The 24,347-nt window shown below is 37.0% G+C and overlaps 1 protein-coding gene across 5 annotated transcripts in view; it reads right to left on the bottom strand.

Moving 5' to 3' along the window:
* The window catches only part of SLC25A13 (solute carrier family 25 member 13), a 106,764-nt gene that overhangs the window by 25,145 nt on the left and 57,272 nt on the right, over nt 1-24,347 (bottom strand). For all 5 annotated transcript variants that reach the window (XM_052801829.1, XM_052801820.1, XM_052801805.1 and 2 more), the window contains 8 exons: nt 22,272-22,418; nt 20,571-20,709; nt 19,645-19,738; nt 19,389-19,473; nt 17,136-17,220; nt 16,524-16,682; nt 9,426-9,478; nt 7,332-7,412 (listed from right to left, as the gene is read on the bottom strand). In XM_052801829.1, coding sequence (XP_052657789.1) covers nt 7,332-7,412; nt 9,426-9,478; nt 16,524-16,682; nt 17,136-17,220; nt 19,389-19,473; nt 19,645-19,738; nt 20,571-20,709; nt 22,272-22,418 — 843 coding nt within the window. The remainder of the gene's footprint in view (nt 1-7,331; nt 7,413-9,425; nt 9,479-16,523; nt 16,683-17,135; nt 17,221-19,388; nt 19,474-19,644; nt 19,739-20,570; nt 20,710-22,271; nt 22,419-24,347) is intronic.

Raw genomic sequence — 24,347 nt, 5'->3', positions numbered from 1 at the left:
TCTTGTGCATTTGCTTCCATCCATTAATCCTAATGAAAGCCAAGGTTCCTAAAGTGCTGAGTGTTGTACAGACACAAAATAAGGATTGTTCCCCATCATAAAAAAAAAAAATCTAAATTAAAAATGCACTCAAGGGATGCAAGAATGGAAGAATTACCATCCTCATTGTATAATAAAGGGCAACTAAGGCACAGAACTATTCAATGATTTACCACAAAAATCACATACTAACTCTATGACAGAACAAGGCTTAGAAGCCAGATTTATGGAGTGCCACTGCAGTGCTTCAAACTACCTCTAAAAGCCTTGGTGTTTGTATGGCAAAAGATCCCAAGAGCATCAGATGAATTATGTTGGGCTGCTGCAACGGTGACTTCACTATGGACTTGCCTGTTACCATAAGAGCTACCGAGTAACAGAACAGACATCTGTCCAAAGTGACTGTTTTTCTTATAGATTTCAAAGGTGACAACCTTAATTACGTGGCACTGTATGTCAAGGGCAAAGCATACTGGGTTCTCAAAAGCTTGGTTCTATGTTACCTTTTTTTCTGATAAAGCCAGGCTTCAAAAATCCAGACAAGCCATTTCATGCTATTTTGTGTCCTCTCATCTGTGGTCCTATCTATACAGGATTCTGATAATGCTCTTTAGCAACGGGAGTTCATAGAGTAAATACCTTTTCTTCAGATCGTGAGGAGATTTCCTGAGCCCTCAATCATCTGCTTTTCACTACCCTGACCAGGCTAGCACAGAAACAGCTTTCATGCTGCTCAGGCAGAACTGTGTTTTTCTCCAGTAATCCTTCTTGTCTTCCGAGGACAGCTTTCTCTTGGTCTGGCTAAGGTTTTACTTTGGGCAGCTCAAACAGTGAACGCTGCTAGAATCACAGTCTTGTTAACGTCCAAGTGTACATAAAATGTAAAGCAAGCTCCTTCAAACGCTCACGTAAAAGTGCTCATAAATAGAATTGCAATTAGTCTGAACAGAAGTACATTCCTGCTACTGCTTCAGACAGATTTCCAAGACTTGGATACAAGTTGTGGTGATTCTCCTACAATTGTATATTAATGACCTGGCTAAACAGAAACAAACAGGAGTATGGTTTGTTTATAAGCACTGACCAAGTCTGCAGTGGGAAAAAAATTAAAATTGTGGATTTGATATTTTCCACGTCATAGGTAATTCAGTTCTCAGAAGCCTAGCCAAAAAAAATCAAAGTGGAGCCTACTTGATTGGCATTATAAAAGCAATTAAGTTACAGACCTGTCAAATATGTTAACATTTGGCTCTGTCTGCTCTAGTTGTCTATTTTGACTAGTTGTAGAATCATTTAATGATTTACAGACCTTTCAAGTCTTAAAGCATGGTAGCTGTATTAAAACTGTGACCCATTATTTCTTGGTCACATCATAAATTACCGTGACATCATAAATATCTTCCTTTTTCTCATAGAAAGCTAGATTTTAATTCCTGATTTGAGTTTGAGGCTTTGTTTTGGGGGTTTTTTTGGAACCTGCACTCATAAACACTAAAATATTTTACTGCCAGTAGAAAAAAGAGTAATAGGAGAAAGGGATGTGTAATAAAATATAATTGTCAAAACAAATACATGTTTTAAACTGTAATGTATGTTCATATAAAATTTTGCAGTCATTATTTTTAATATAATAGGAAAAAAAAAGACTACATTTCAAATGGAAAGAATATTATGTATGCCTGTTGGAAAAAAATGGGCTTTTTAAGAGTTCAGAACTGTTCGGTTCTACAATCAGAAACATATCAACCTAAACCTATGCATCCCTTCTTGTTCTACAGTTTGAAAAATTCCCTCTCTCTCGCTCTCTTTTTTTTTTTTTTTTTTTAGGGGAGAAGGGAAATGAAAAGGAAGAGGAGAGGGGAAGCAAAACGGAAAAACACCTCTAATTTGTTATGGGAAAATACCTCTGGAAAAAAATTAAAGTTACATTAGCCAATCCAAAAGGAAAACTCAAAACAGAGTGAAATCATGTTCTGCATAACTCCTTACTGCTTTCAGGAAAGGCCAGTTTAAACAGGTATGACTGTGTGAAAATTTGAGCAAACTACTTTTAAAACATCCAAACCTGCAAGGAAATGTGGGGTGAGGTCAAAGATAAGCAGGAACTGGACACCAGGCACTTCCCCACCCTTTGGTACAATCTCTTGGAAGGGCTATCATGTTACTATATGTTGCCTTCCCAAACTTCATTACAAGGCTTAAATCCAAGATTAGATGAAAATTAATCAGAGACAATTAAAACAGAGCAGTGTTCAAATACAACAGGTTTGCAAATATGAAGTTAAATTGAAGTCCAGATCTAGCTGCATTTTTTTGTACCAAAAGTTTACAATTAGTTTAAATTATTTTCAGTATGCTGAAAATAATTCCAATTACAGTGGTTCAGAGGAGAAAACTACACTTTAAAAATACCTAATTAATTACAGTATATTCTTTTACATTATATTAATTATATTAAATAGACTTTAACTCTAATTAATTTATTTAACAACATAAATTTTATGTAAAAAGAAAATAGCTTTTAATTTAATCAAGGAAAAAAAAAAATTTATCAGGAGCTTCTGAACTTTTCCTTAAACAAGAAATGTGAATGTTGGGCTTTTACACATGCAGGTAGAACTCCCCTTGAAAGTAATACCCGACTACAAGGAGAACAGACCTTCCAGAACAAATCTATTAAGAGTTCAAGAGATGCATGCCACTTGCTTTCAAAGCTAATATGAGCAATCATTAAGAAGACCATGATTGCTTAACTATCTCAATAAACTATACCAAAACTTTTCTATGTGATAGCAGTTGTTCTTTTTTCAGATATACATGCAGAGATTTCCCCCCCCCCCAGAATACATAATGCTCAGTTTCATTCTACCCATAGCTCAGCCTTCTTTGCCAAACAGAATAGAATTTTATGAGATTTAGGTTTCTGAATAATGAAAGCAATAATGACACCTTCAGTCTCCTTTAGCCTACAACTTAGAAATGTCTAAATTTTTGCAAGTAAGAGATCTAAGAAGTGTGGGAATTGCAGTCCGTACACCCTCTACCTCCACTGCATTGCCATAGAGAAAATGCAGCTCAGATGTGGACTTATCTTTATTACTCTCTGAAACATAAAATAGATGTTGTAAGTAGCTTTATAAAGCTATTTGTACTGGATCACTTATTTGGCACAATTCAATTGGAATTTCACATCATTTTCCTTTATAAAAATTAATTCTGGACAGGATTTTGCACTTTCTAGATGAACTCCATCTTAACCGTATCTAATTTTTATGTTCCATGGCAGAGTTGAGGTTGTCCAAGCAGGTCCAATATGTTTTAACTTTATTACGATTACTATAAAGTCTCTAGAAATATGCCTAAAATTGTATTGACAACTTAAATAAAAGCAGATCTGTACGGGGTCCGTAATTGTACTGTGCTACATGACTTAAACTGGCTAATAGTGAGCACACACTGAGCAGCTGCAAAGGAAAAGACTGTGTGTGGAAAAGGAAAGAGGAGGGAGAGCAGAAGCAAAGGTTAATAAAGCAAAATGCTTTTTTTTTGCTGAAAATTAAGCCTCCGATTTACCTATATAATTGTATTACTATATGCAGACAAGGCAACATATATTATACAACTATTTCTTTTTAGTCATGCTATACTTCTGTTTTTCTTAATATTTTTTGTGTGTTTTATGATTACTCTTTATTTTGCATCTTTGCATCTCCTTCCTGGTTACTTCCAGACACACAACGTAAATTTTTCAATTACACATGGAACTGCTTTATTTAAGGAACTAAATGAAATAACTGTCTCACCTAAAAGCTTAGTGTTAAAGAAACACCTCAAAACCACCAAAATAATATTTATGCCACTTTTACAAACAAAATTTTCAATTGGTTAATATAACTAAAAAAATAATAACAGTGCTGTATCAAAAAAATCAGGTTACTTTTAACAGAAGCTTTTAAGTGAATTAAGTTTAAAAGAAGCAAGCAGCTAAACTCGGTATGATTAGTGATTATTTTTTATTTAAAATATAAAATAAATTGAAAGACCATGGAAAAAAGCTTACAGAAACTTCAAGTTTATTGCCACTGTAAAAAAAAGATTTCAAGTTGTACTTACAGCTTACCCAAGATCATCCCTTTATTAAAGAATCCCTGAAGGTAAGTTACAGCATTAGCAGATATCAAACCTAGTATATTTGTGCACTTTTTCCTTCAAGGAGGTTACGTCAGATTTGTGGTTTAGATGCTCAGCAGATCCTAGCTCTACGGTATCATTACAATATGTCTTGGAACCAAAGCTTTTTACTAGTCTAATAATGATAAAGGCTATATAGGATTCATATGAGAAATGAGAGTCCTAAATGAACAGCAGAGACCAGAGTTCATGGTGGGTGTCAGGCATTGTGCAAATCTGGAAGTTACATATATTTTTATGGGTAACAAATACCATAGTCAGTAGGAAAATTTCTTACAAACAAAGGAGATGGAAATTTTGAGTTAGTAATTTACATAACAACCCTCCTTAAGATTCTGTATAAAAATATAGAGGTTATACTTTTAATTATGTTCTTGGGGGTCTCAACAAAAAAAAAAAAAAATCTCAACCAACCTATCACTTTCATCTTCACAAGATAAAAAGCTATGAAACAGGCTGTTAACTGAACTAAGTGCCACGAGGTCATGAAGTAAAAGATCTATTTTCTTCTTTTCTTCTTTTTTTTTTTTTCCAGGAGAGAAAACAGTTTACAAAACAGAAAAAGACTTGTTCAATGAAACAATCAGCTTTAGTTACAAGTGCAAAAGTCAGCCATGTGTACTAATTCTCAGTAATTATGATGCAAAGTGAACTCCTTGGGGACTTAAAAGTCAACGCCTGGCAATGGTTGGGCAAACAGCGGAGTGGAGCTACTCAGGTGATACTGACCCCTTCAAAGCCCTTTGTGTTACTGAACAACCCAAACCATCCAAGTATCTGCTCGGTCCTCCAGTTCTAAGGTATTAATGCTATACAGTACTCACAGGGCTGGTATTTAAAACATTAAAATGTAGTATGCACCCCAGCACACAGCCCTTCCATAAGCAATGAATACCCTCCAAGGAAACAGAACCACTGAAGAAGGAAAATTTAACATCTGTGTTTGTAACACAATCACAGCTGAGAATTAGATACTCAGAGCAGAAAGGTGATAGGGCAGGTGTCTTTTATGAAATTCATCTTAGTTGGCTGCCCCTTTTTAGACTCTTAACACATCATGCACTCCTGTCTTCTTGCCTCCCACATAAGCGATTGCTACATTGCAAAATGAGGTAAAAATCCAAGACTGAAAATTTTCAAAAGCATTCAACAGTGTCCTTCCTGTTTCCACAGTGAAATCGCAGGTTTCACATTGGCTTAAACAGGGACAGAAAGTTAGGCCAATACAACACTGAAATCTATAGGAAAAAGCCTGTCTTTGGCATCTCGTATTTTATGTATGTGTTTATACCATGAGAGAAAAATTCACCCCAAAAAACTAGGCACCACTTGTAATGATAGTCTCTGTTGCTAGTCTGAATTGGCTTTAAAATTACAAAAAAACCCCCCAAAGACCACCTGCAGAAAAGACAAGTTGCAACCCATCTACCTGGCACCAGACTATGCCCTTAAGTGGAGCACTCCAGTTAAAAGAAAACTCAAGGCATTCTGCCACCACATGTCTACTGCTACAACTTTATGCAGCATCTCATTGTTAATATATATTTCAAATACCAAATAGGACAAGCCAACATTTACAGCACGTTTAAAATACGTCTCAAACCACCTATCTCTTAAAGCAGATCCTTAGTTTACAATGAACTACTGGCAAAAAGCTTGCTGCAGCATTCTCATGAATGACAGCTCTCTGTAAAGAGTGCTTTTTGTACTGCATTAAAAAATTCACAGCAGTCTGTAAAAATAAAAACCCTAGATCAAATGACATTTTAAATGAAAATTTTGCTGAATTCTCTATGGCTGCTATGTTCATAAGACGTTTTATTAGTGTAAGGGGCAAATACTTTTTACTCTGCAAGCACTTTATTGCATTTTTCCTTCATTTACAGCATGCTTTTTATTTAGAGCTTGAGAGACCCACATTCTTCTCTCCCTCCCCTTCTTTTTTTCTCCCCCGAATGCTCCTAAAGTTACAGAACAAGGGGATCCTACCTGGCAGTCTACAACAGGTCAGTGATCAAACAGAAGGAGCAGTCAGACACCAGCCAAATCCTGCCCCATCTCCTGAGAATTATAGAAAGCCAGGGCTTCTCAGTCTGCAATGCAACCTAGCCATTGCACCCTGAGGCTCAGATAATCATAGTACGCTCTCTGCAAGCACATACAGCACAACTCTCCGCACCTACTGAGGTTAAGACACAAGCATTTGTTTTTAAGTTGCTGCTCACTGTAGTTTTTGACACAGGTAGAAGCTGCTTGAAAATGTGACCTCATCTGTCTTATGACAGCAGAAACAAAGATAGATTGAAAATATACCAACATTGCTCTGCCCCAGTGATCAAAGCCGGTTTAAATAAACAGTGTTCTTTATCTGTAAAGTGCGCTGGTCTTTGAACAACTATTCATTTTACCTAAAGTATTTACATTTGCTTGAACAAAATCAATACACCAGATAAAGTAAGCCATGATATGAACAGACAGAACTAGATCAAACCATGAAGTATTATCATTTACCCAGTAATATGCCAGTTGTTCATTAAGATACTACTTTGTGCAAGCAAAACACTCTTAAAAACTTAGTGGGTTTTAAATACAGCCTACATTCAGGAATGCATTATGTACTGAGTTAACATTACACAGCCTACGTCTGCTATGAACTCAAAGAAGCATGAGTAGTTTTTGCCATTTCAAAAAGCCAGTATCACTGTAAAAAGTGAAAATTAGTGGGTGCAATAACACATCGGAAAGAAGTGACGTGGCGGAGTGGGTGCCACAAAGTAGTAACTCATTATTAAGTTCTGGAAAGGTTAGCATGAATCCTCTTTAGGCTATAAGCTACAGCCAACATGAATAAAGACAGATTCTTTATTAAGGAAACAAACTCTAAGCTGTGAGAATTATACAGCGCAGTTAAAAGACACGATGCACAGAAACATTTACCCTTTCATCAAGAACGGCTGGCCTATCTAGGAAAGAATTGAGATGCTCTAGTAGAGTCTGCTCTTGAACTGGATCTGTGGTTAAACAGAAGTCTTAGTCCACATAGTTAATCTTACACACTGCACTTTCATGAATCTCATATGAAGGAAATTAAAGATACTTACACAGCCACCAGCAAGAATTTCTGCAGCCAGTGGGACAGAGCCATCTTTAGTCATAAACTTATCTCTCACAAAATCATTAACCTTAAAAAACAAACATTTATGAAAGCTGATAAATTAAAAGGTTGGAGAAAACATCAGCTGCAAATTCTGTGCAACTGAAAACGCAAATATATCCATGAAGCTACCAAACTAACAGATATCAAACAAATCTTAGATTTTATATGAAATATTGTAAAGCTATGTTCTTCTTTCTAACAAAGATTTGCAGCACAATTCAAATATTTATTACTGAAAAAAGATAACAATCACTAACTAAATAATAAAATCATTCTCTGAAAATTAATGATAAAATCACTTAAGATTTTAGAAATGCTCACTACATTTAAAAATTTAAATATAATTTCAAATTAATATCAGAATGTTCAATAATAAGTTTTAACACAATAGTAACGCAATTAATAGCATTAAGTACTTTCTTTTTAAAAAATGCATACTACAAGCTTTGGTGAATATTAGCTTACCATTGAATAACCAATACATTATGATTGGGTTATAATAAGAAATTCTTCAGTGCCTTAAAATCATTCAAGAAATAACAAAATTACAGAAGCAAAACATTTAGGAAAAAAAATTCATGCAAACAAGTTCCTTTCTTACCAACACTACACTGCATGCTTATATTATCTCCTGTTGCACTGGAATTAAACATATAGGAACCACAAAAACAAAAGCCCTCCAAATCCAATAAATAATTACCCATTTTTGCTAAGAAGTGAAACCAAAGGCCTGTGCTACGTACAAACAAGCAGATGAGCTGAACAAGTTGAATAAGCTTGTTACATTTTGGAGCGAGTCCAAAAACAAGTTTTCAGTAAGATTCTTAAAATGTACATATATATATATATATCTATATCTATCTGCAGGTGACTTGTATGCCATTTGTAATGTTCACAAGTCAGATATAAACAGTTGCTTTGTGCTTTTTGTAATTAAGTTCGTATCAAGCAAAAATCATAGAATGATAGAATTGTTTAGGTTGGAAAAGACCTTTAAGATCATCCAGTCCAACCACTAACCTAGCACTGCCAAGCCCACCACTAAACCATGTCCCCAAGCATCACATCTACAAGACTTTTAAATACCTCCAAGGGTGGTGACTCAACCACTTCCCTGGGAAGCCTGTTCCAATGCTTGACAACCCTTTCGGTGAAGAAATTTTTCCTAATATCCAATCTAAACCTCCCGTGGCGCAACTTGAGGCCATTTCTCCTCATCCTATCACTACTTACCTGATAGGAGAGACCAGCACCCACCTCACTACAGCCTCCTTTCAGGCAGTTGTAGAGAGTGATAAGGTCTCCCCTCAGCCTCCTTTTCTCTGGGCTAAACAACCCCAGTTCCCTCAGCCGCTCCTCATAAGACTTGCGCTCCAGGCCCTACACCACCTTTGTTGCTCTCCTTTCTGCTCCAGCACCTCAATGTCTTTCCTGTAGTGAGGGGCCCAAAACTGAACACAGTACTCGAGGTGTGGCCTCACCAGTGCTGAGTACAGGGGGACAATCTCTTCCCTGCTCCTGCTGGCCACACTATTTCTGATACAGGCCAGGATGCCGTTGGCCTTCTTGGCCACCTGGGCACACTGCTGGCTCATATTCAGCCGGCTGTCGACCAACACCCCCAGGTCCTTTTCCACCGGGCAGCTTTCCAGCCACTCTTCCCCAAGCCTGTAGTGCTGCACGGGGTTGTTGTGCCCCAAGTGCAGGACCCGGCACTTGGCCGTGTTGCACCTCATACAATTGGCCTTGGCCCATCGATCCAGCCTGTCCAGATCCTCTGTAGAGCCTTCCTACCCTCAAGCAGATCAACCCTCCCACCCAACTTGGTGTCATCTGCAAACTTACTGAGGGTGCACTTGACTTCCTCGTCCAGATCATTGATAAAGATACTAAACAGAACTGGCCCCAATACTGAGCCCTGGGGAACACTCTGCATTGCTGCTGACACATTAAGGATAAAAATCCTTAATGCGCTAATTGTAATTAGATGGACTTTACAATGTGGAGAAATGTGAAAACAACCCATTTGCAAACTTACAGTAAGTTTTATGGCCTTCTCTGGTGCTACTCCTAATAGCTGTGGTAACAGACCTGTAACACGGAAATAGAGAATTCATTGCATCAAGTAACTTGGTATTAACTAAACAAATCAACCAATATATATAGAGATCACCATCTAGAAATGGGCAATTTTTACAGCAATTTTGTGTTCTTATATTTAATGAGAATACTTAAACATTTCATTTTGAGAACAAACTTTGTGCTACCACTTCAAGTGCTATGACTGTCTATACCTATTTGTTTCTTTAGCTTTTTAAAATGTGATATTAGCTCACTTTAACACTAATCCAGATTTGCCAACTACGTTTCAGTACTCTGTCCTAAACTAACATTTTCTGCATCTTCACACAAAAATTAAGACTTTCTAATTAATTTTGTGAGATACACAATGCATCCACTTCAAAAATCATGAGTGTAGTATCTTTTTCTGGCAAAACCAATGGCATTAGATAGCAGGACCCAAGAGGATAGGAATCAAAATAATGCAAAATATTCAAACATGCATGATTACATTCTTGAGCTCTTTGCGCAGCCAACTCACCAGTTCTTAAAACAAAGGAAGTTATGCTGCTTTCCTCCCAGGTATGGAATATCCTAATTTATTTTGCTAGATGTGATGCACTAGAGAACTGGAAGTGGGAATCTCTGACTGCTGGCTTCACTTGCCTGAAGTGAAGGGTCGATATTTTGTAAAATTTTGGACGACACAACCTAAAAATACACCAAGCTTACCAACTAAGCCTGGGGCTAGAATGGTGTTGCCAGCATTCATCAGCATAACAAAATTAGGACACCATTCAGAAATGTGAGAAAAATCACCCTGGCTACAGTTTCTGGTGCAGACCCGCTTTGTTTCAGTAGCTCAGGCAGCAACTTTGGATACTTGCTACAAAGCCTGACATTTTCACCTCTCCATGGTTTTATTTTTTGGGGAAAAAGACAACAATTAAGGTTCCACATCTAAGAGCTAACTTGCCAAAAGCATTTTCCCAAAGAGCTAAACATCAGAATAACAAAGAGAAAGATGTATATGCACTGGATTAGTGTATTCTTCCATCCTGCTACCATCTATCAGCTTTACTGGTTACTACTGATGCTCTTAATAAGGAAATGACATTGGAGAATAGCACCATTTGGGTTGCGGTAGCAGGAGGGCCAGCCATATTTATATACTAATGCCTTTAAAATTTTGCACCTGTATTAGCATTTTTGTTTTTCAAGTGTCAAAAAAAGTAATTGCATATATAGTTGACGTACATACACACCTAACATTTACCCAAAACAATTATGTTGAATTATGATCATATGGCTGAATATTCAAACAAAGAATACGATAAGTTCATATGCAGTTGCTCAAAAGAAGAGATTCTGCAGAGTAAGTTAAATTTCAAAACTTGAATTTCTTAAACAGTTTTAGTTGCACAGGTGACTTGAATCCAGACTTCAATGAAAAACCATTAAGATAGTCAGAATTGTGTAATTAAATACTACATTTTCTACAGCACTATGAAGAAAACACAAGGATAAACAATGAATAGGATTTTTTTCAGTCTTAGCCTTATACAGACAAAATTATCTTTATAACTGCTATGATATTCACATCTTGCTATAGGACGTGTGTGGCTTTGTATAGACATTATGGCCAATGAACTTTCTATCTTCGGAGATTAAAAAACATTCCATTTACTTTACAAGCACAGTACCTGATCCTAAGTCTAATGCAGTAGAATTAGAGCAGGTCTGTAAGCAGATATGTAATTCCAAAAGAACCTGGAGATCATTAATTCTAAAATCACATATACATATATTACTACACCTAAGCTAAATATAACATGACTTTGAAGTTATATCGTATCAAATGAACTACAGAAAAAGACATTCTAAAATATCAAGGTATAAAATTATAAAAATAGTCCAGTTGGGAGATGTGTATGAACCTCCAGTTTTAGAAGCAACATGAGCAGGACAAATCAAATTGATTTCCACTAGACTGATCTGAAGATGGCCTTTTTACCATTTTTCAGCTCCTAAGACTTTGCATTTGTAAAGGCACTTGTAAAAATGGAGAAAAACATGTTTATCTTGGCACAAGTGGGTTTTTTTCCCATCTGGTCCATTCCTTTTGCACTCAAATCTGAATGGGACTGTTACAACTCAAAACTTTCCATAAAACTTCAATGTAGAAGAGAAAGATTAAAAAGAACAGGTAGAAGTTACAAAAAAAAAAAAAATCCCACCAACAAAAAAACCCCAAAAACCTAACTGAACAGCCAAAAACCCAGCGCATTATTTTCTTTTTGTCTCTCTACTTCACACGCAATTTTAGAGTATAAAAGTGCTTTTTAAGTTTAATTACAGATAATGCCATGTATCTTTACTGCAAGATAGCATACAGTATTCTAAAAAAGGCAGCATTAATTTTAATACTCTATTTTATAGCCTTGCCAGATACCACCTCGGCCTTAGGAAGGTAGAGGGACTCTTCGTTTGCTCTCATACCTACGTAATAAAGCTATCTGTAAATAGTACCTATGCATTCTATATGTTATGCCCATCAAAACTAAATTATCTTTTCTTTATTGTTTTGATGAGAGCCCTGAAACACTGTTGAAAGATTTCTGAACGTGATAAAGATGGTAAGTTTTGGAAGAAAGCAAGCACATCAAGGGACACATATGAAGATGTCATTTTTCTGTTGGGGTTATCCTGACACGCTGGGAATTTTTCAGTGTTACTATGCATTAGCAGATCAGCAATATGACACATACACAGATGTAGGACAGTCTTAGAAATGTCTGACAGCGTCTTAAAAATGTATGCCTCTTATCAGAGAATAACTTTTTGCACATAGGCAGCCTACTAGTATAGTATGTAGCAAACATTACTCAACACATTTTTATATATCCAAGGCTTTTTAGTAGCAATTACCATGTACCACTTCATATTTGACACACTGTCATAGTAGGACTCTATGGGCAGGTGAAGGTATATGCGAGAGAAAGCACCAAGAGCTACAGTCAGTTTGTGACATCATACAAGTTACTTTCTGAAAGCAGTCTAAATACATTGTGAATATACATGCAATAGCTCATCCAGCCCAGCTGTAGTGATGGCATCCAGTAAAAGAAAAAAAAAAAAAAATCTTACTTGGCCAAAGTATTTTTTCAGACATCTAAAAGTGAAACTTCAGTTTCACACTGTGTAATGGATGTGACTTTCCCTTCATAGTAGAAAAACCCACTGGCTGAAGGAGTTGTTGCTCGGTCTAGGTAAAATATTTGAAACCATTTGGACATCTGACAGAATGAATACTGCCAATTTTTTCTATTACAGGATTCACACAAGAAATTGGACAATTAATCACCAGTTGCCCTTCAAGCACAGCTCCCTCAGACTGGAAATGGGGCGTTTCTTGAAGATTTTGTACTTTGACAGAACTTTGGGTAGGAGTAGGCTTGTACTTCCATTCTAAAAAAATTGTACTTCATTGCATACTTCTGGAGGAAAGCTTCTGCCATGGTCTTGTTATATCACTAGCATGGGAGTCCATCAGTAATAATGAAGTTGGATGATGAATGAATGATTAAAATCTAAGATTAGAGGGCATCTGGAGTCACTGCAGTGCTAGAAGCACCATCAGAAGAAATAAAACTAACAAGTTCCTTAACAGTTAATGATCACTGATGACAGAGTCTTCTGCAGCATTTCCTGTCTTTTTCATCCTCTAGGAGAAGTAGCATTAACAGCATGGCTACTGAACATTTTCATGAGCTACATATTATCTCTGGTACTTAAATTTCCCATAAAATTTCTATCCAGTATAGGTGATATAACCTCTACTAAACGCACTGCTTAAGACTGTGAAACATTCTGTGACTCATCAGGTGGACTTCTGATTAAAATAATATTAAGAAATATAGGTGACCTTATCTGTTGGAAGAGATGCTGACAAATTGCAGCTTCCAAAATTTTCTTATATTTGCAAATATATAAATACCTGTGAGTTTCTAAATATGTATTTCAGGGATAAATGTAGTCACAACAGTAAATTATAGGTACATGAGATGAGTATTCTTTTCAGCCATGCTGAGAAAGCGACAGATGAAAAATGTATCTCAGATGTACAGTCTTAAAAAGCCCGAATCTAACAACACAGCATTCAAATAATGCATATTATTAAGATTCTACAGAGGTTTGTATCATGTTTGGAGGGGTTTTTAAATCAAAGTATCTTCTCAGTGAAAATACTGATTATCCTTAGAATCAAACTGACATTAAACAAAATTTAGTGCTCTCTTTATATCCACAAGATGGTGTAATTTATCCTTATCTGAGATGGTGGTTTAGAATATGGTAGTTTTGCCCTTTTCGAGTTTGGAATAAAATAATGATACAAAAAAGAAAAATCAGTTCACTTTACTGGATGGAAAAATGTGCCTTGTATTAAAAATACCATCTGAAATGGCTGAGTTCAGAGTAGGGTTTATAATTCCTGTTTGCTTTCTTGCAGTGCGTCATGACAAAGAGACCACTGCTCCAAATGCTTCTATTATAATTTTTTTAAAAGGTTTTGCATCACTATTCAGCTAAGCAGGAGAACTCTACCAATGACTACTCCCTCCTCCTCTGGGGAAAACCCCCCACATTTACTGAACTCTGAATGCACCACAGTGTAAGAAAGAATTCCACTTACTGATGAACAGCAAAAAGTAGTGTACTCTGTAGTTTGTCTTACCCAGTGTAGTATTTAAGACCAGAATGAGATGATTCTTGTTATAAGTTTACTGCATTAAATTGGGTCAATATACTAAACTATAAAATGTTAATTTCAAATTTTCTTGTCCTCTCAAGCTTACCCAGAAACCTTCATTCTGCACTCAGTTGCTCAACTTTCTCCATCATCATCTCCTTAGACAGCAAGCAACAGTCCAAATTTACAGAACTGCACAGAGGAAGCTCCACATTTTCAAGGAGTTTTCTCTATTTGACTCTTTAAAAAAAGAAGTTAAATCAGGGTGCCCTTTAAGTAGAGGATCTGTAGAAATGCAGGTCTCAATTTGCCTCTGAAATGATGGTGTTCTTTGCCATCACACGATTTCTACTATATAATCCAGAATCAAGATTATTGCCCTGGGTTTAGAAGTTCAGCTCCACCAAACTGTCTGAGATTTCACTATTCAGTACTCCTTGGAAGACTGAAAAGTAGTGAAGGGGATGGAGAACAGAAGGACAAGCTATACTGATGAAGGTTCCTAAAGTTCCCCAATTTGGCAATGAAAAAATCACTCCAAAACCACGACAAGCAAATGGAGTTAATATGCATTTATGACATTACTGAGGGTTTTTTTTCCCAGGTGAAAAAATCACTGTGCTTCAGAGTTTCATTAAGACAGAAGCAGATAATAGTGGAATTCTGCATATTTATTCTTTCAGGATCCTGGAAGGAGCAGACATACATTTGCAGGGAATACATTTTGTTCTTTAGCCAATAACTGGGACTTCTTACGATTCTGATTACTATAAATACTTACAAAATAGAAACCATGTCAATACCCTTTATTAAATTATTAGGCCTACTCAAAAAATTGCCTCAAACAGTCAATAATAACAGTCTCTTCCTATCTCCAATTGTGCTGAAATAATTACTAAGTCTGTATATTGCAGAGGAGCTACTTAGCCAACAGCCAGTAACTCAGGTCATATGTTAAAGAGTGCACATTATCACACCACTTAGTTTTAATGTTGTTTCACACATCGTCTTATAAACTGTTACTTTTTTTGCAGGTGCATATAGCTTTCCCAGATCATAACAGTATTTTACTGAAATCCTCCATTCTTCATTCCTGACTCAACTGCTTTTAGCAATTAGTTTCTGTCATTACAATATTCTTATTTTCAAAAGTTAAAAAAAGTTTCTAAGCAAGTCAGCTAAAGATGAAATAAGTAATGCAAGTTTCAAATCCTCCCCAGTGACTACGGCAGAGGGGGATAACAGATCTCAATAATTGGGATACCAGAAATATAATTTGCTTTATCTCTATGACAGAGAAGAACTGCAGTCTCACGCAGTAGTTCATGATTCTTTGACTACTTCTGCATTACCTGAACTTACACCATTGATGCCAGAACTGGGACAAGGACAAAATAAAAAAGCGCCACCATCTAACTGCAGGCACTTACCTAAAATACCCAAAGTGAGGATGATTTACATCCTGAACAGAGCAAATGAGCTTTTGGAGCTTTCTCCATTGACTACAAAGGGAGCTTGGAACAGCTAACTTCATAACTTGCGTGTATTGATTACGTATATAAAGCTAAGTGGCTTGACACTCAGCTAACCTCTCTGGCTGACTCAACAATCACAAACTAAGGAGAGGCATACATAAAACCTGATAAAGATGACTATTCCCAATGATTAGTGAAGCACATGCAACTGGTTCAGAGAGACCTTTTTGTCGCAAAAGATATCACAAAAAGAGATCTGGTTAATAACAAGGTACCACATTTTCTCTATGTTTTTATGTTTTTAAATAGAAAGAAAACAGATAAGAAAGAATCATAGAATAGAATCATAGAATCATTTTGGTTGTAAAAGACCTTCAAGATCATGGAGTCCAACCATTACCCATGCCCCCTAAACCATGTCCTGGAGTACCCTGTCCACTTGCTTTTTGAATATCTCCAGGGATGGTGACTCAACCAACACAAACAAAACACAAACAAAAAACCAAAACCAGATGATCTAACTTCTTATCAAACAGGACAAAACATTCTTGGTATTAAGGACTGCTAAGGAAATAAAAACTTGACTAACAGTATACTTTTGCTGTAGGAAATTGCTATTGTTGCCCTATTGCAGGTGAGGAAGGAAGGGACAGAGAGGTCCTAGAATGTTCTCATTACAGTGAGGTTTTCATTATCAAGAAGTTTGCAAACACTTAATCTATAACAGAGTAGAAGCAAAAGCACAAACCAGGCAAAATTGAAGTCTCAACAAAAAAGGCTGAAAAATCCAGAGGCCCACTGAACTTTTATTAATATCTTATCATTAGTATATACCACCTTTTAAACTTACCTCTATAAAGCCCAAAGAAACCTTCATAACGTAGCACTTTCTTGAAGCAATCAAAGCTGTTTTTATACATAAGTTCTCCCACAAAAGAGCCTGTAGAGCGCTGGTTTTGCATTCGAGTTTTTACCAAATCAATTGGGTAGACTGCAGTGGCTCCAACAGCTGCAAATAAAAATCAAGCTATAAGAAAACATGATTTTGCATTTGCAGTGTTTGACTGCCACGGTCATCTTCCACATTTACATCTCGAGTATCACTTGTATCTTTTTTCCTCCACTATATATTCTGGGTACATTAAACTACCTCCCCGTTTTAACCAAAAGCACTTCCTGGCCCTACGTCACTATTAATCTGATTCTTCTGAAACTGGTTTGGTCACAAATGAAATAGCAACACCATCTGCAAACTCCAATGGCTCGTAAATTCCAAAACTCTTGTAGACCAGATGACCCCTTCGCCTTCAATCTTACAGTCATCCCATCCCTTAGACATGGCTCCAAGGGAAAGACTGAGAAGCCTTCCACACTTAAATGAAAGGCAGAAAGGGAAGAAGGGCAGGAGAAGAAAAAACCCAAACAGTGAAGATGAATATTCTTTTGCTCAGCCATGACTAACCTCCAGCAACCGAACCAAGGGCAAATCTGTATGCCGATTCTGCAATCTGGATGAGAATAGGTCGAGACACATCACCTGAAGCTTTCTGTCGAGACAGGATTTAAAAGGAAAGACAAGAAAAATAATCAGAACACCGTATTTCATGAGAGAACATCTCATGATCAGACAGAGATAAATATACAGACACCTGAAAAAAATCCCACAATAAACTGGAGATTTTGTTTTCAATTATTATTTCTTTTCCACTGATTTCTAAGTGCCGTATAATGTAGCCTCTTCAGATTGGAATAGCAAAGAAAGACTGATACTACAACAAAATTATACAACTCCAAAATCAATGGTCTAAATGTGCATATGAAGGCACACATATTGCATCGCAAGTCACTAATTTTCTACAGCTAAAAGCAACTCCAGTTAGGAATTTCATTCTACTGTTGCCAAAACCGGGTATACCTATTACTTCTCAGGCCATCAACTATGCAAGCATTGTTCATACATATTAGCGAAAGGAAAATAAGGTTTCATAAAGCAAAACTTCATTTTGCTCACAGTCTATGAGTGCTAGATTCAACCCAATGAAAAATAAATTGCAGAAGTGCTCCAGATTTAAAATTTCTATCTAAGGAAAGAAAAGAATTAGGAAAACAGAAGTTCTGCAGGGGCGTTAAGCCTTCCATACTTACTATCACTTTTTGTAATATGTTTTTTTTAGGATACTACAAGTTAGAGGACAAAATAAAAATATGGATATATTTTTTCCTGAAAACATGTTCAAGTTTTAGCTAATGTTCCAGTGTGCGTGGAGTTGGCCAGAAAATAAATTGAAGGTATCAATGTAGCTGAAAATCTTTTCAGTCTTAGCATCAAGCAGCTGACATTAAAGAGGAATTGGATGAAAAAATGAAAAGGTAGGACACATATGCAGAAGAAATTGTAAGATTTAAGCAGGTTCATATATCCTAGCCTCTTAAAACAGCATAAATCATACTAGCAAAGACGGTGGCCCCAAAGCAAAAATTGAAGAAGCTGCTACTTTCAGCACCTCATTTTTGGCTACATTTTACTGCCACCTATTGTAACTTACATTACTTGATATTCAGTCCAATGCAAATGCTTTTAACTCCTTTAGAAGTCTTCTAGGAATAGACAGTGAGCTTTTGGGAGCCAACTCATTTGAATTCATCCCAGCATAGTCAACATTTAGTAACTGCTCAAACAAACATAAAACCGCCACCCTAGATACTGTCTTGGAGTGGTGGTGGGGGTGTTCACATGTAGGGGAGGGAGGAGAAGAAGAAAGAGAAGCAAGAGATGCGTGTGTACACACACACACACATAGGCCTGGCTTATGGCCTGGTAGTCCTAAAAATGTAGCCTGCATCAACTCATTGTGGTCAAACTGGCGTCTCTGCACAGACCCAGAGCAGGAAAAAAAAACCCAACAAAAAACCCCTTAGTCTCACAAGACACAAAGTTAAGACTGCCTCAAAATAGAGACAGAGAGAAACAGAAACAGAGGGTTAGTTTTAAATCTATCTGTACAGAAACTCATGTCAATGAAAATATAAGATATGCTAAAATAATATGAAAACTAAAAGGTCAACAGGTTTGACATTTGAACAACATTCCTTTTTTTTTTTTTTGCCTCAAAGACAACAGAAGTTCATTTGCTGTTATACCATTGAAAGCCTTTAGTTTTTGGAAATGCAGAGAATATTAATACTTTTACTGAAACTGTAATGGTAGACTAAACATAATTTCTCCTATTTTGATATTCAGCAGAGCTTAAGGCAAAGTAGAGAACACTCTGAAGCCAGGAACTTGCGTGTGTGTTCAGAACAAGGGCTGCCATTTAATAGGCTAGATGCTGAATTTGCTATCCACATTCGAAGCAGGAAGTCTTCTTTCCTCATTAAAAAGAACAGAGAGCAACAGAATCACAAAACATAAACACCTTAATTAGGTATACACCTAATATTTACTGAACGGCTGGGTGACACTCATATACATTTTATCTTTCCAAAGTAAATTGCATTTAACCTGTCCAAATGCAGCCCAAGAGAAAGGGGCACCGAGAAGAGATGGAGAGTACATGACACAGGTTAAAAATAAATTCTAACAAGAAGGTATTCCTCACAGATATTACAGAACACAAGAGAAAAGCAACATAGCCGACAACACAGAAGGAGGTTGGCTATCTATTTACCTGGCACTGGAAACAGATAATAGCATCATACTGGCTTCTGTTCTTACCTGCCTCTGAGCCTCAGCCAGGTTGTAAGGCAACGTCCCTTCCTCCAGAGGAGCAATTCTTTCAATATCAGCTAACGTCATGCGCCTGAGGAAATTAATTCAGCTTAGCATTTGCTTAGAGATGGGTTTTCAGATCACAAGAAGTTACCTGCATGTGGCTACTACCACACAATCCTGTTCCCCAACACCACCTCCCACTCCTTCCAAGGAAAGAGTAGGAAAGGAAAGAGAGGAGGACAGATAATTCTCCACTTACCCCCGTGGCTCATATAGATCTGCTAACTGAAACAAGATGTCAACTTCCATGGGTGTAACCTGACCAAATTTCTGAGCTGCCAGAACAAACTCCTCTGCAGCAGAATAAAAATACAGAAAAGAAAAACTAATCAAACTAGAACAAATAATCCAGAGCACCCCAGAGTTGCTTTACATTTTAGTATTAAGTAGAAGATGCTGGTGGGGGAGGGAGAAGGGGAACAACAGTGACCCACCACAAAAGTGTTTCTGCCACTACGTAAATGTATGTTTTAAATGGTCTATTCTTCATGCAAGTAAGTACAACTCTCTGGTCTTAAAGCTTAGCACTATCAGCAGGATTTAGGATATCTGACATACGGTATCAATCAGTTGCCAGTCAGAGGGAAAAAAAATAAAATAAAAAGCAAACAGAAAAAAACCTCAGGAGTCAAGAGATGTGGAACTTTTCATGCATAGTCCCAGTAGGCCACATTAATGAAACTTTGGCATTGCACAGGGAATTCTCTATAAAAGTGGTTAGATATAGCAGATAACATCTTGTTCCAAGCTTGTAGATCAGCTTACTGTGTCGCCAATACAAGTTTATGGAATTCTTCAACTACCCTTGAAGGTCACTTTAATATGCTGCCAATTTGGCAGGAGTCCTAGGAAGTTTTTTAAACTTTTAAATATCTTTACATACTTTCCTCACCCTGCCCCCACCACCAGTTTACTAGGACCTTTTTCTGATTGAAACAAAATGAAAAACCTGGAGGGTGGACTCCAACAGGAGTGTACAATACTGAGTGGCGTACCAAGGAATGCTAACGAGGCAGGCTTTCTCCCCCTCCCATTGATTTAAAAGCATACAGATGAGGTCTTTCCCTCCACCCGCCCCAGCCAAACACCCAAGGAAACTTCCAGATTGCAAACATTTCTACCAACCCTTAGTGACTTCCACATCTTTTCTATTTCCAGCCAGAGTACTGTAGATCTTTCTAATGAGCTCCATGTTGTTAAGGAGAGAATTAAATCCATTAAAATAGGAAAAGCTGACCTGATGGGAAGTGGTACCTCCAGCAGCCTAGAGTAGAGACAGTAAAAGAAGAAAAGAGAAAGGACACCGTTACAAGACTAAGAAAAATCTTGAAATGAAGGTTTTCAAACAATGTTATTTTACAAGAGCGACAGTAGCACAGGCTTGCTTTTTAAAAAAACCTGCAAAATAAAGAAAACTATGAAAGATTCTTATGTTACTGAAACTAATTATGACCAGAATGTAAAACTCTCCCCACCCTACAAACCTAAACAAATACATATGCAGGATTATAGCAACATAACCAGTAGTAATTTACAAAGTTCAAGTTTCAGTACTGCTTCAGTTGGAAATGTTTCATAAGTTGGCTTATTTCTAGTAATGAGGAAATCTACTTCTACATGTAAAGTATATTACTATACAGAAAATTTCAACAAAATCAAAACATATTCTGAAAAAGGTCAACTGAAACATTTAAATTCACAGGCATTTCAAGTCATGGAAAACCAGCAGTAAGCTCTCAGGCTTGGATCAGGCAGTCAAACAAAATGGGAACAATAAGGTTCAAACAGTTATTCATTCTCAAATGAGAACTGAGCTTAAAACTTTATTTTAAAGTGGTGTTGGGTCTGCACACAGAAAAATTATTAAATCAATTCCCTATTTAAAGTATAAGATTGGTGATCATGCAAATTTCTGAAAACAATGCATATGCTTGACAAAATTTAATTGATCTTGAGGAAGAATCAAAAATCTTATGTTTTATGAAAGAGTATATGACCCAAGAAAGCTGGTAACTAGACTGGGGAGAGAATCGAGGGAGAAAGTATCAGATCTCATTGTCAGTCCCTAAGTCTTCTGGCTATGCTTTTTGCTGTATGCTTCTTCCAATATTCTGTCCAGAGCTTGCAGTTCTCATCACTTCACACATCCCCCTGGAATTCTCCCTTGCAAGTCAAAGCAGAACAGATTTCTTTAAACATGGATATGGCCAGACTTTGGATTACTTGGAAGGTGCTGTTACAAGTTCCCAAGATTAGAAACTGTGGTCAAAAGCAAAGGTACTTTTGTTTTTTCTTCAGTGAAATTGCAGAATTGTAATATTTAATTTGGTTTATGCACTTCACGCTGAAAAAAGTGTACACTCAAGTGTAACAACTATCAGTTAATATATATTGAACGTCCTTCGGTGATTCCAGTTCATACACTGTCCCAGGTGCTTGGAAATTACACTCAGGAGCTTAGACCTGACATTACAAAACAAGTCCTTTGAGGATGACTTCCTAAGTGGGATGCAATGGTATTTAACATATTTGACACAGTCTACTGTGATGGAATGACTGGAAATAGTCAGGCAAACTCTACATTTGTAGGCCATTACTAAGGTCCATATACCTGCTTTGTCTTTTGTCTCAGGAGACCAGGAACATTGAGGATACATATTCTGCAATGAGGGTTAACTTTCATATGTGTAGATAATAACTGCTAGACTTAAAAACATGCATCCATAAGCTGGACTATGTGCCACATATAGTGGTTGAGGTATATAAAAAAGGAATCCCACATCTGTATCCCAGGTCTTTGCCAGTCAGGATACCAGAACTACTCACAGCTACTAGACATTCTTCTACAAATGGTGTCAGCATGTGTGGCCGGATAGTGACCATAATGTCCCTGAAGTCCATAGCTGTGACTCTTCCGGCCTGAGCATTGTCTCTCTGCACAAAAGCTTGTTTTGCATGTTCTAACTGTATCTCCTGAAAACACATGAAAAAAAAAAAGTTAGGTTCAAAATCATCACCTTAATAGTTAGATTTTATATAATGCAATCCTACAAGATATCTCATATTTAACAAAACACGACAACATGCAATCTAATTTTCCTTGGATATTGGATGTGTAACTTTCAGGCTTTTCTATCAGTCACAAATATGGTCTCTATCATTGAGCTCAATATCTAGGACAACCATCATGACTTCTCTGCTGCCTGGACATTAGGTCATGCAATTCATTTAACTGAGAAATGGAGGACACGTATCAACACACCAGTGCAGGTAATCTCCCACTCATGGAGATTAAAGTGTTCCATGATGTGCATTATCCAGTTTATGGCATGTGTCACAGCAGGTTAAAATACTTTCTGTAAAAGCGTTTGCTACTCATTGAACGAGGACAATGCAATCATCAGAGATCTCCATGTAGACATCCACTAATCTTGAAAGCATTCCCTCAAAAAGCATCCTCATTTAAAACAAAGTTATTTGTCTACAAAAGACACCAGCAGTTTAGTTAGAACTCTTTGTATCACAACTGATTAAAGATCAATTCTCAGTATTTCAGCAGTAGTAACAGGCAGAGATCAATCACAAGAATTATCTTATGCAACCACCTGATAATTTAATTTTGTGATTCAAATGTACCCCTGACAGAAGAGGGGAGAAAAAAGGCATTTAATTTCTCAAAACTGTATCTTTTCCTACTGTGACCTTCACCCTTTCTTCATGAATTACTGTTAGACTACTTTTTTATTTTTTTATTTTTCATTTAAAAGGAATGATCTTGCACAGATAGTAACTTGATAACATATATGAACTTTTTGTTCAGTTCTACAGGTTTGCCAAAACCAGAAAGACCTTTTGGTGATGTAGTTAAGACTTCCCAATCTGTATTTCTTTGCTGAATGGAGGAAAAAAATTATCATTGCCATGTCCTCCCTTTAAATAAGGCTTATAAAAACTTATTCCCTAGAAATACAGTGCTTAGTCTGAATACATATTCATAATCACTTATTCAGAAAATGGAATCAGAGCAAAAGTATGTCAGCAATACTAAGCAAGTCTTGCAGTGGACCTTGACACTATCTTATTATTTCCATTATATTTGCAAATATATGCCTTAAAAGTCATACTAAGCCAAGACTCAGGCTAGTCAAGAATCACCAGCACGATGTATTCACAGTGAATATGATCTCCTGTAAGTTGGTATTTATCTCACAGCAGTATTCAAGGGAATAGAGAATGAAGCGCAAAAGGCAAATTCAATCGGTGTAGCATCAGACCTGCCAGAGGTCTGCAGCTGCCACCCCTACTTCAGCTCATTCAGCTCACACCACAACCACCGATGCACGCTGCCACTCAAACCATGCTTCTCCTTTCATTTCAGCCTCCAGACATCTCCAATTTCAGTCCTAATTTCTAATTAAAACACTGCACCCTGACCTGAAAGGTATGATGAAAATCTCCTACTATATTAGGCAGAAAGAGGAAAGGGGTGGGGAGGAAAGGACTGATCAATGTTTCAACACTGTTTCACTCTCAGAATTATTCAGAAATTTCTGCTTTTGATGAGAAACACTTGTGGGGTTATAATTTGAAGTGTTACAATTTCAGTTCTGTCACGTTTCCTTTACATTATAGCCCCCTATGTGGAGGTGTTACAATTCAGCAATAATATTCACTCTGGCTGGATGCAGCCATGTAAGCTCTTGCTTCACTACAATTGTGACTATAATTTCAACAGGAATTTGGAAGCAAGCAATTTTGGGAGATTTACGGTGGGAGGAGCACAAGAACACAAAAAAATTTCATCAGCTTGAGGCAGGCAGCTACTTGGGAAGCAGAGAGCTCTGAAGAGAAGTTAGGTATAATAACTCTTCTATCCCTAAATACACCTGGCAGGTAGAAACG

The sequence above is a fragment of the Harpia harpyja genome, chromosome 1, assembly GCF_026419915.1.
Source record: "Harpia harpyja isolate bHarHar1 chromosome 1, bHarHar1 primary haplotype, whole genome shotgun sequence".
Taxonomy (NCBI): Eukaryota; Metazoa; Chordata; class Aves; order Accipitriformes; family Accipitridae; genus Harpia; species Harpia harpyja.
This window is presented reverse-complemented; position numbering and strand designations above follow the sequence as displayed.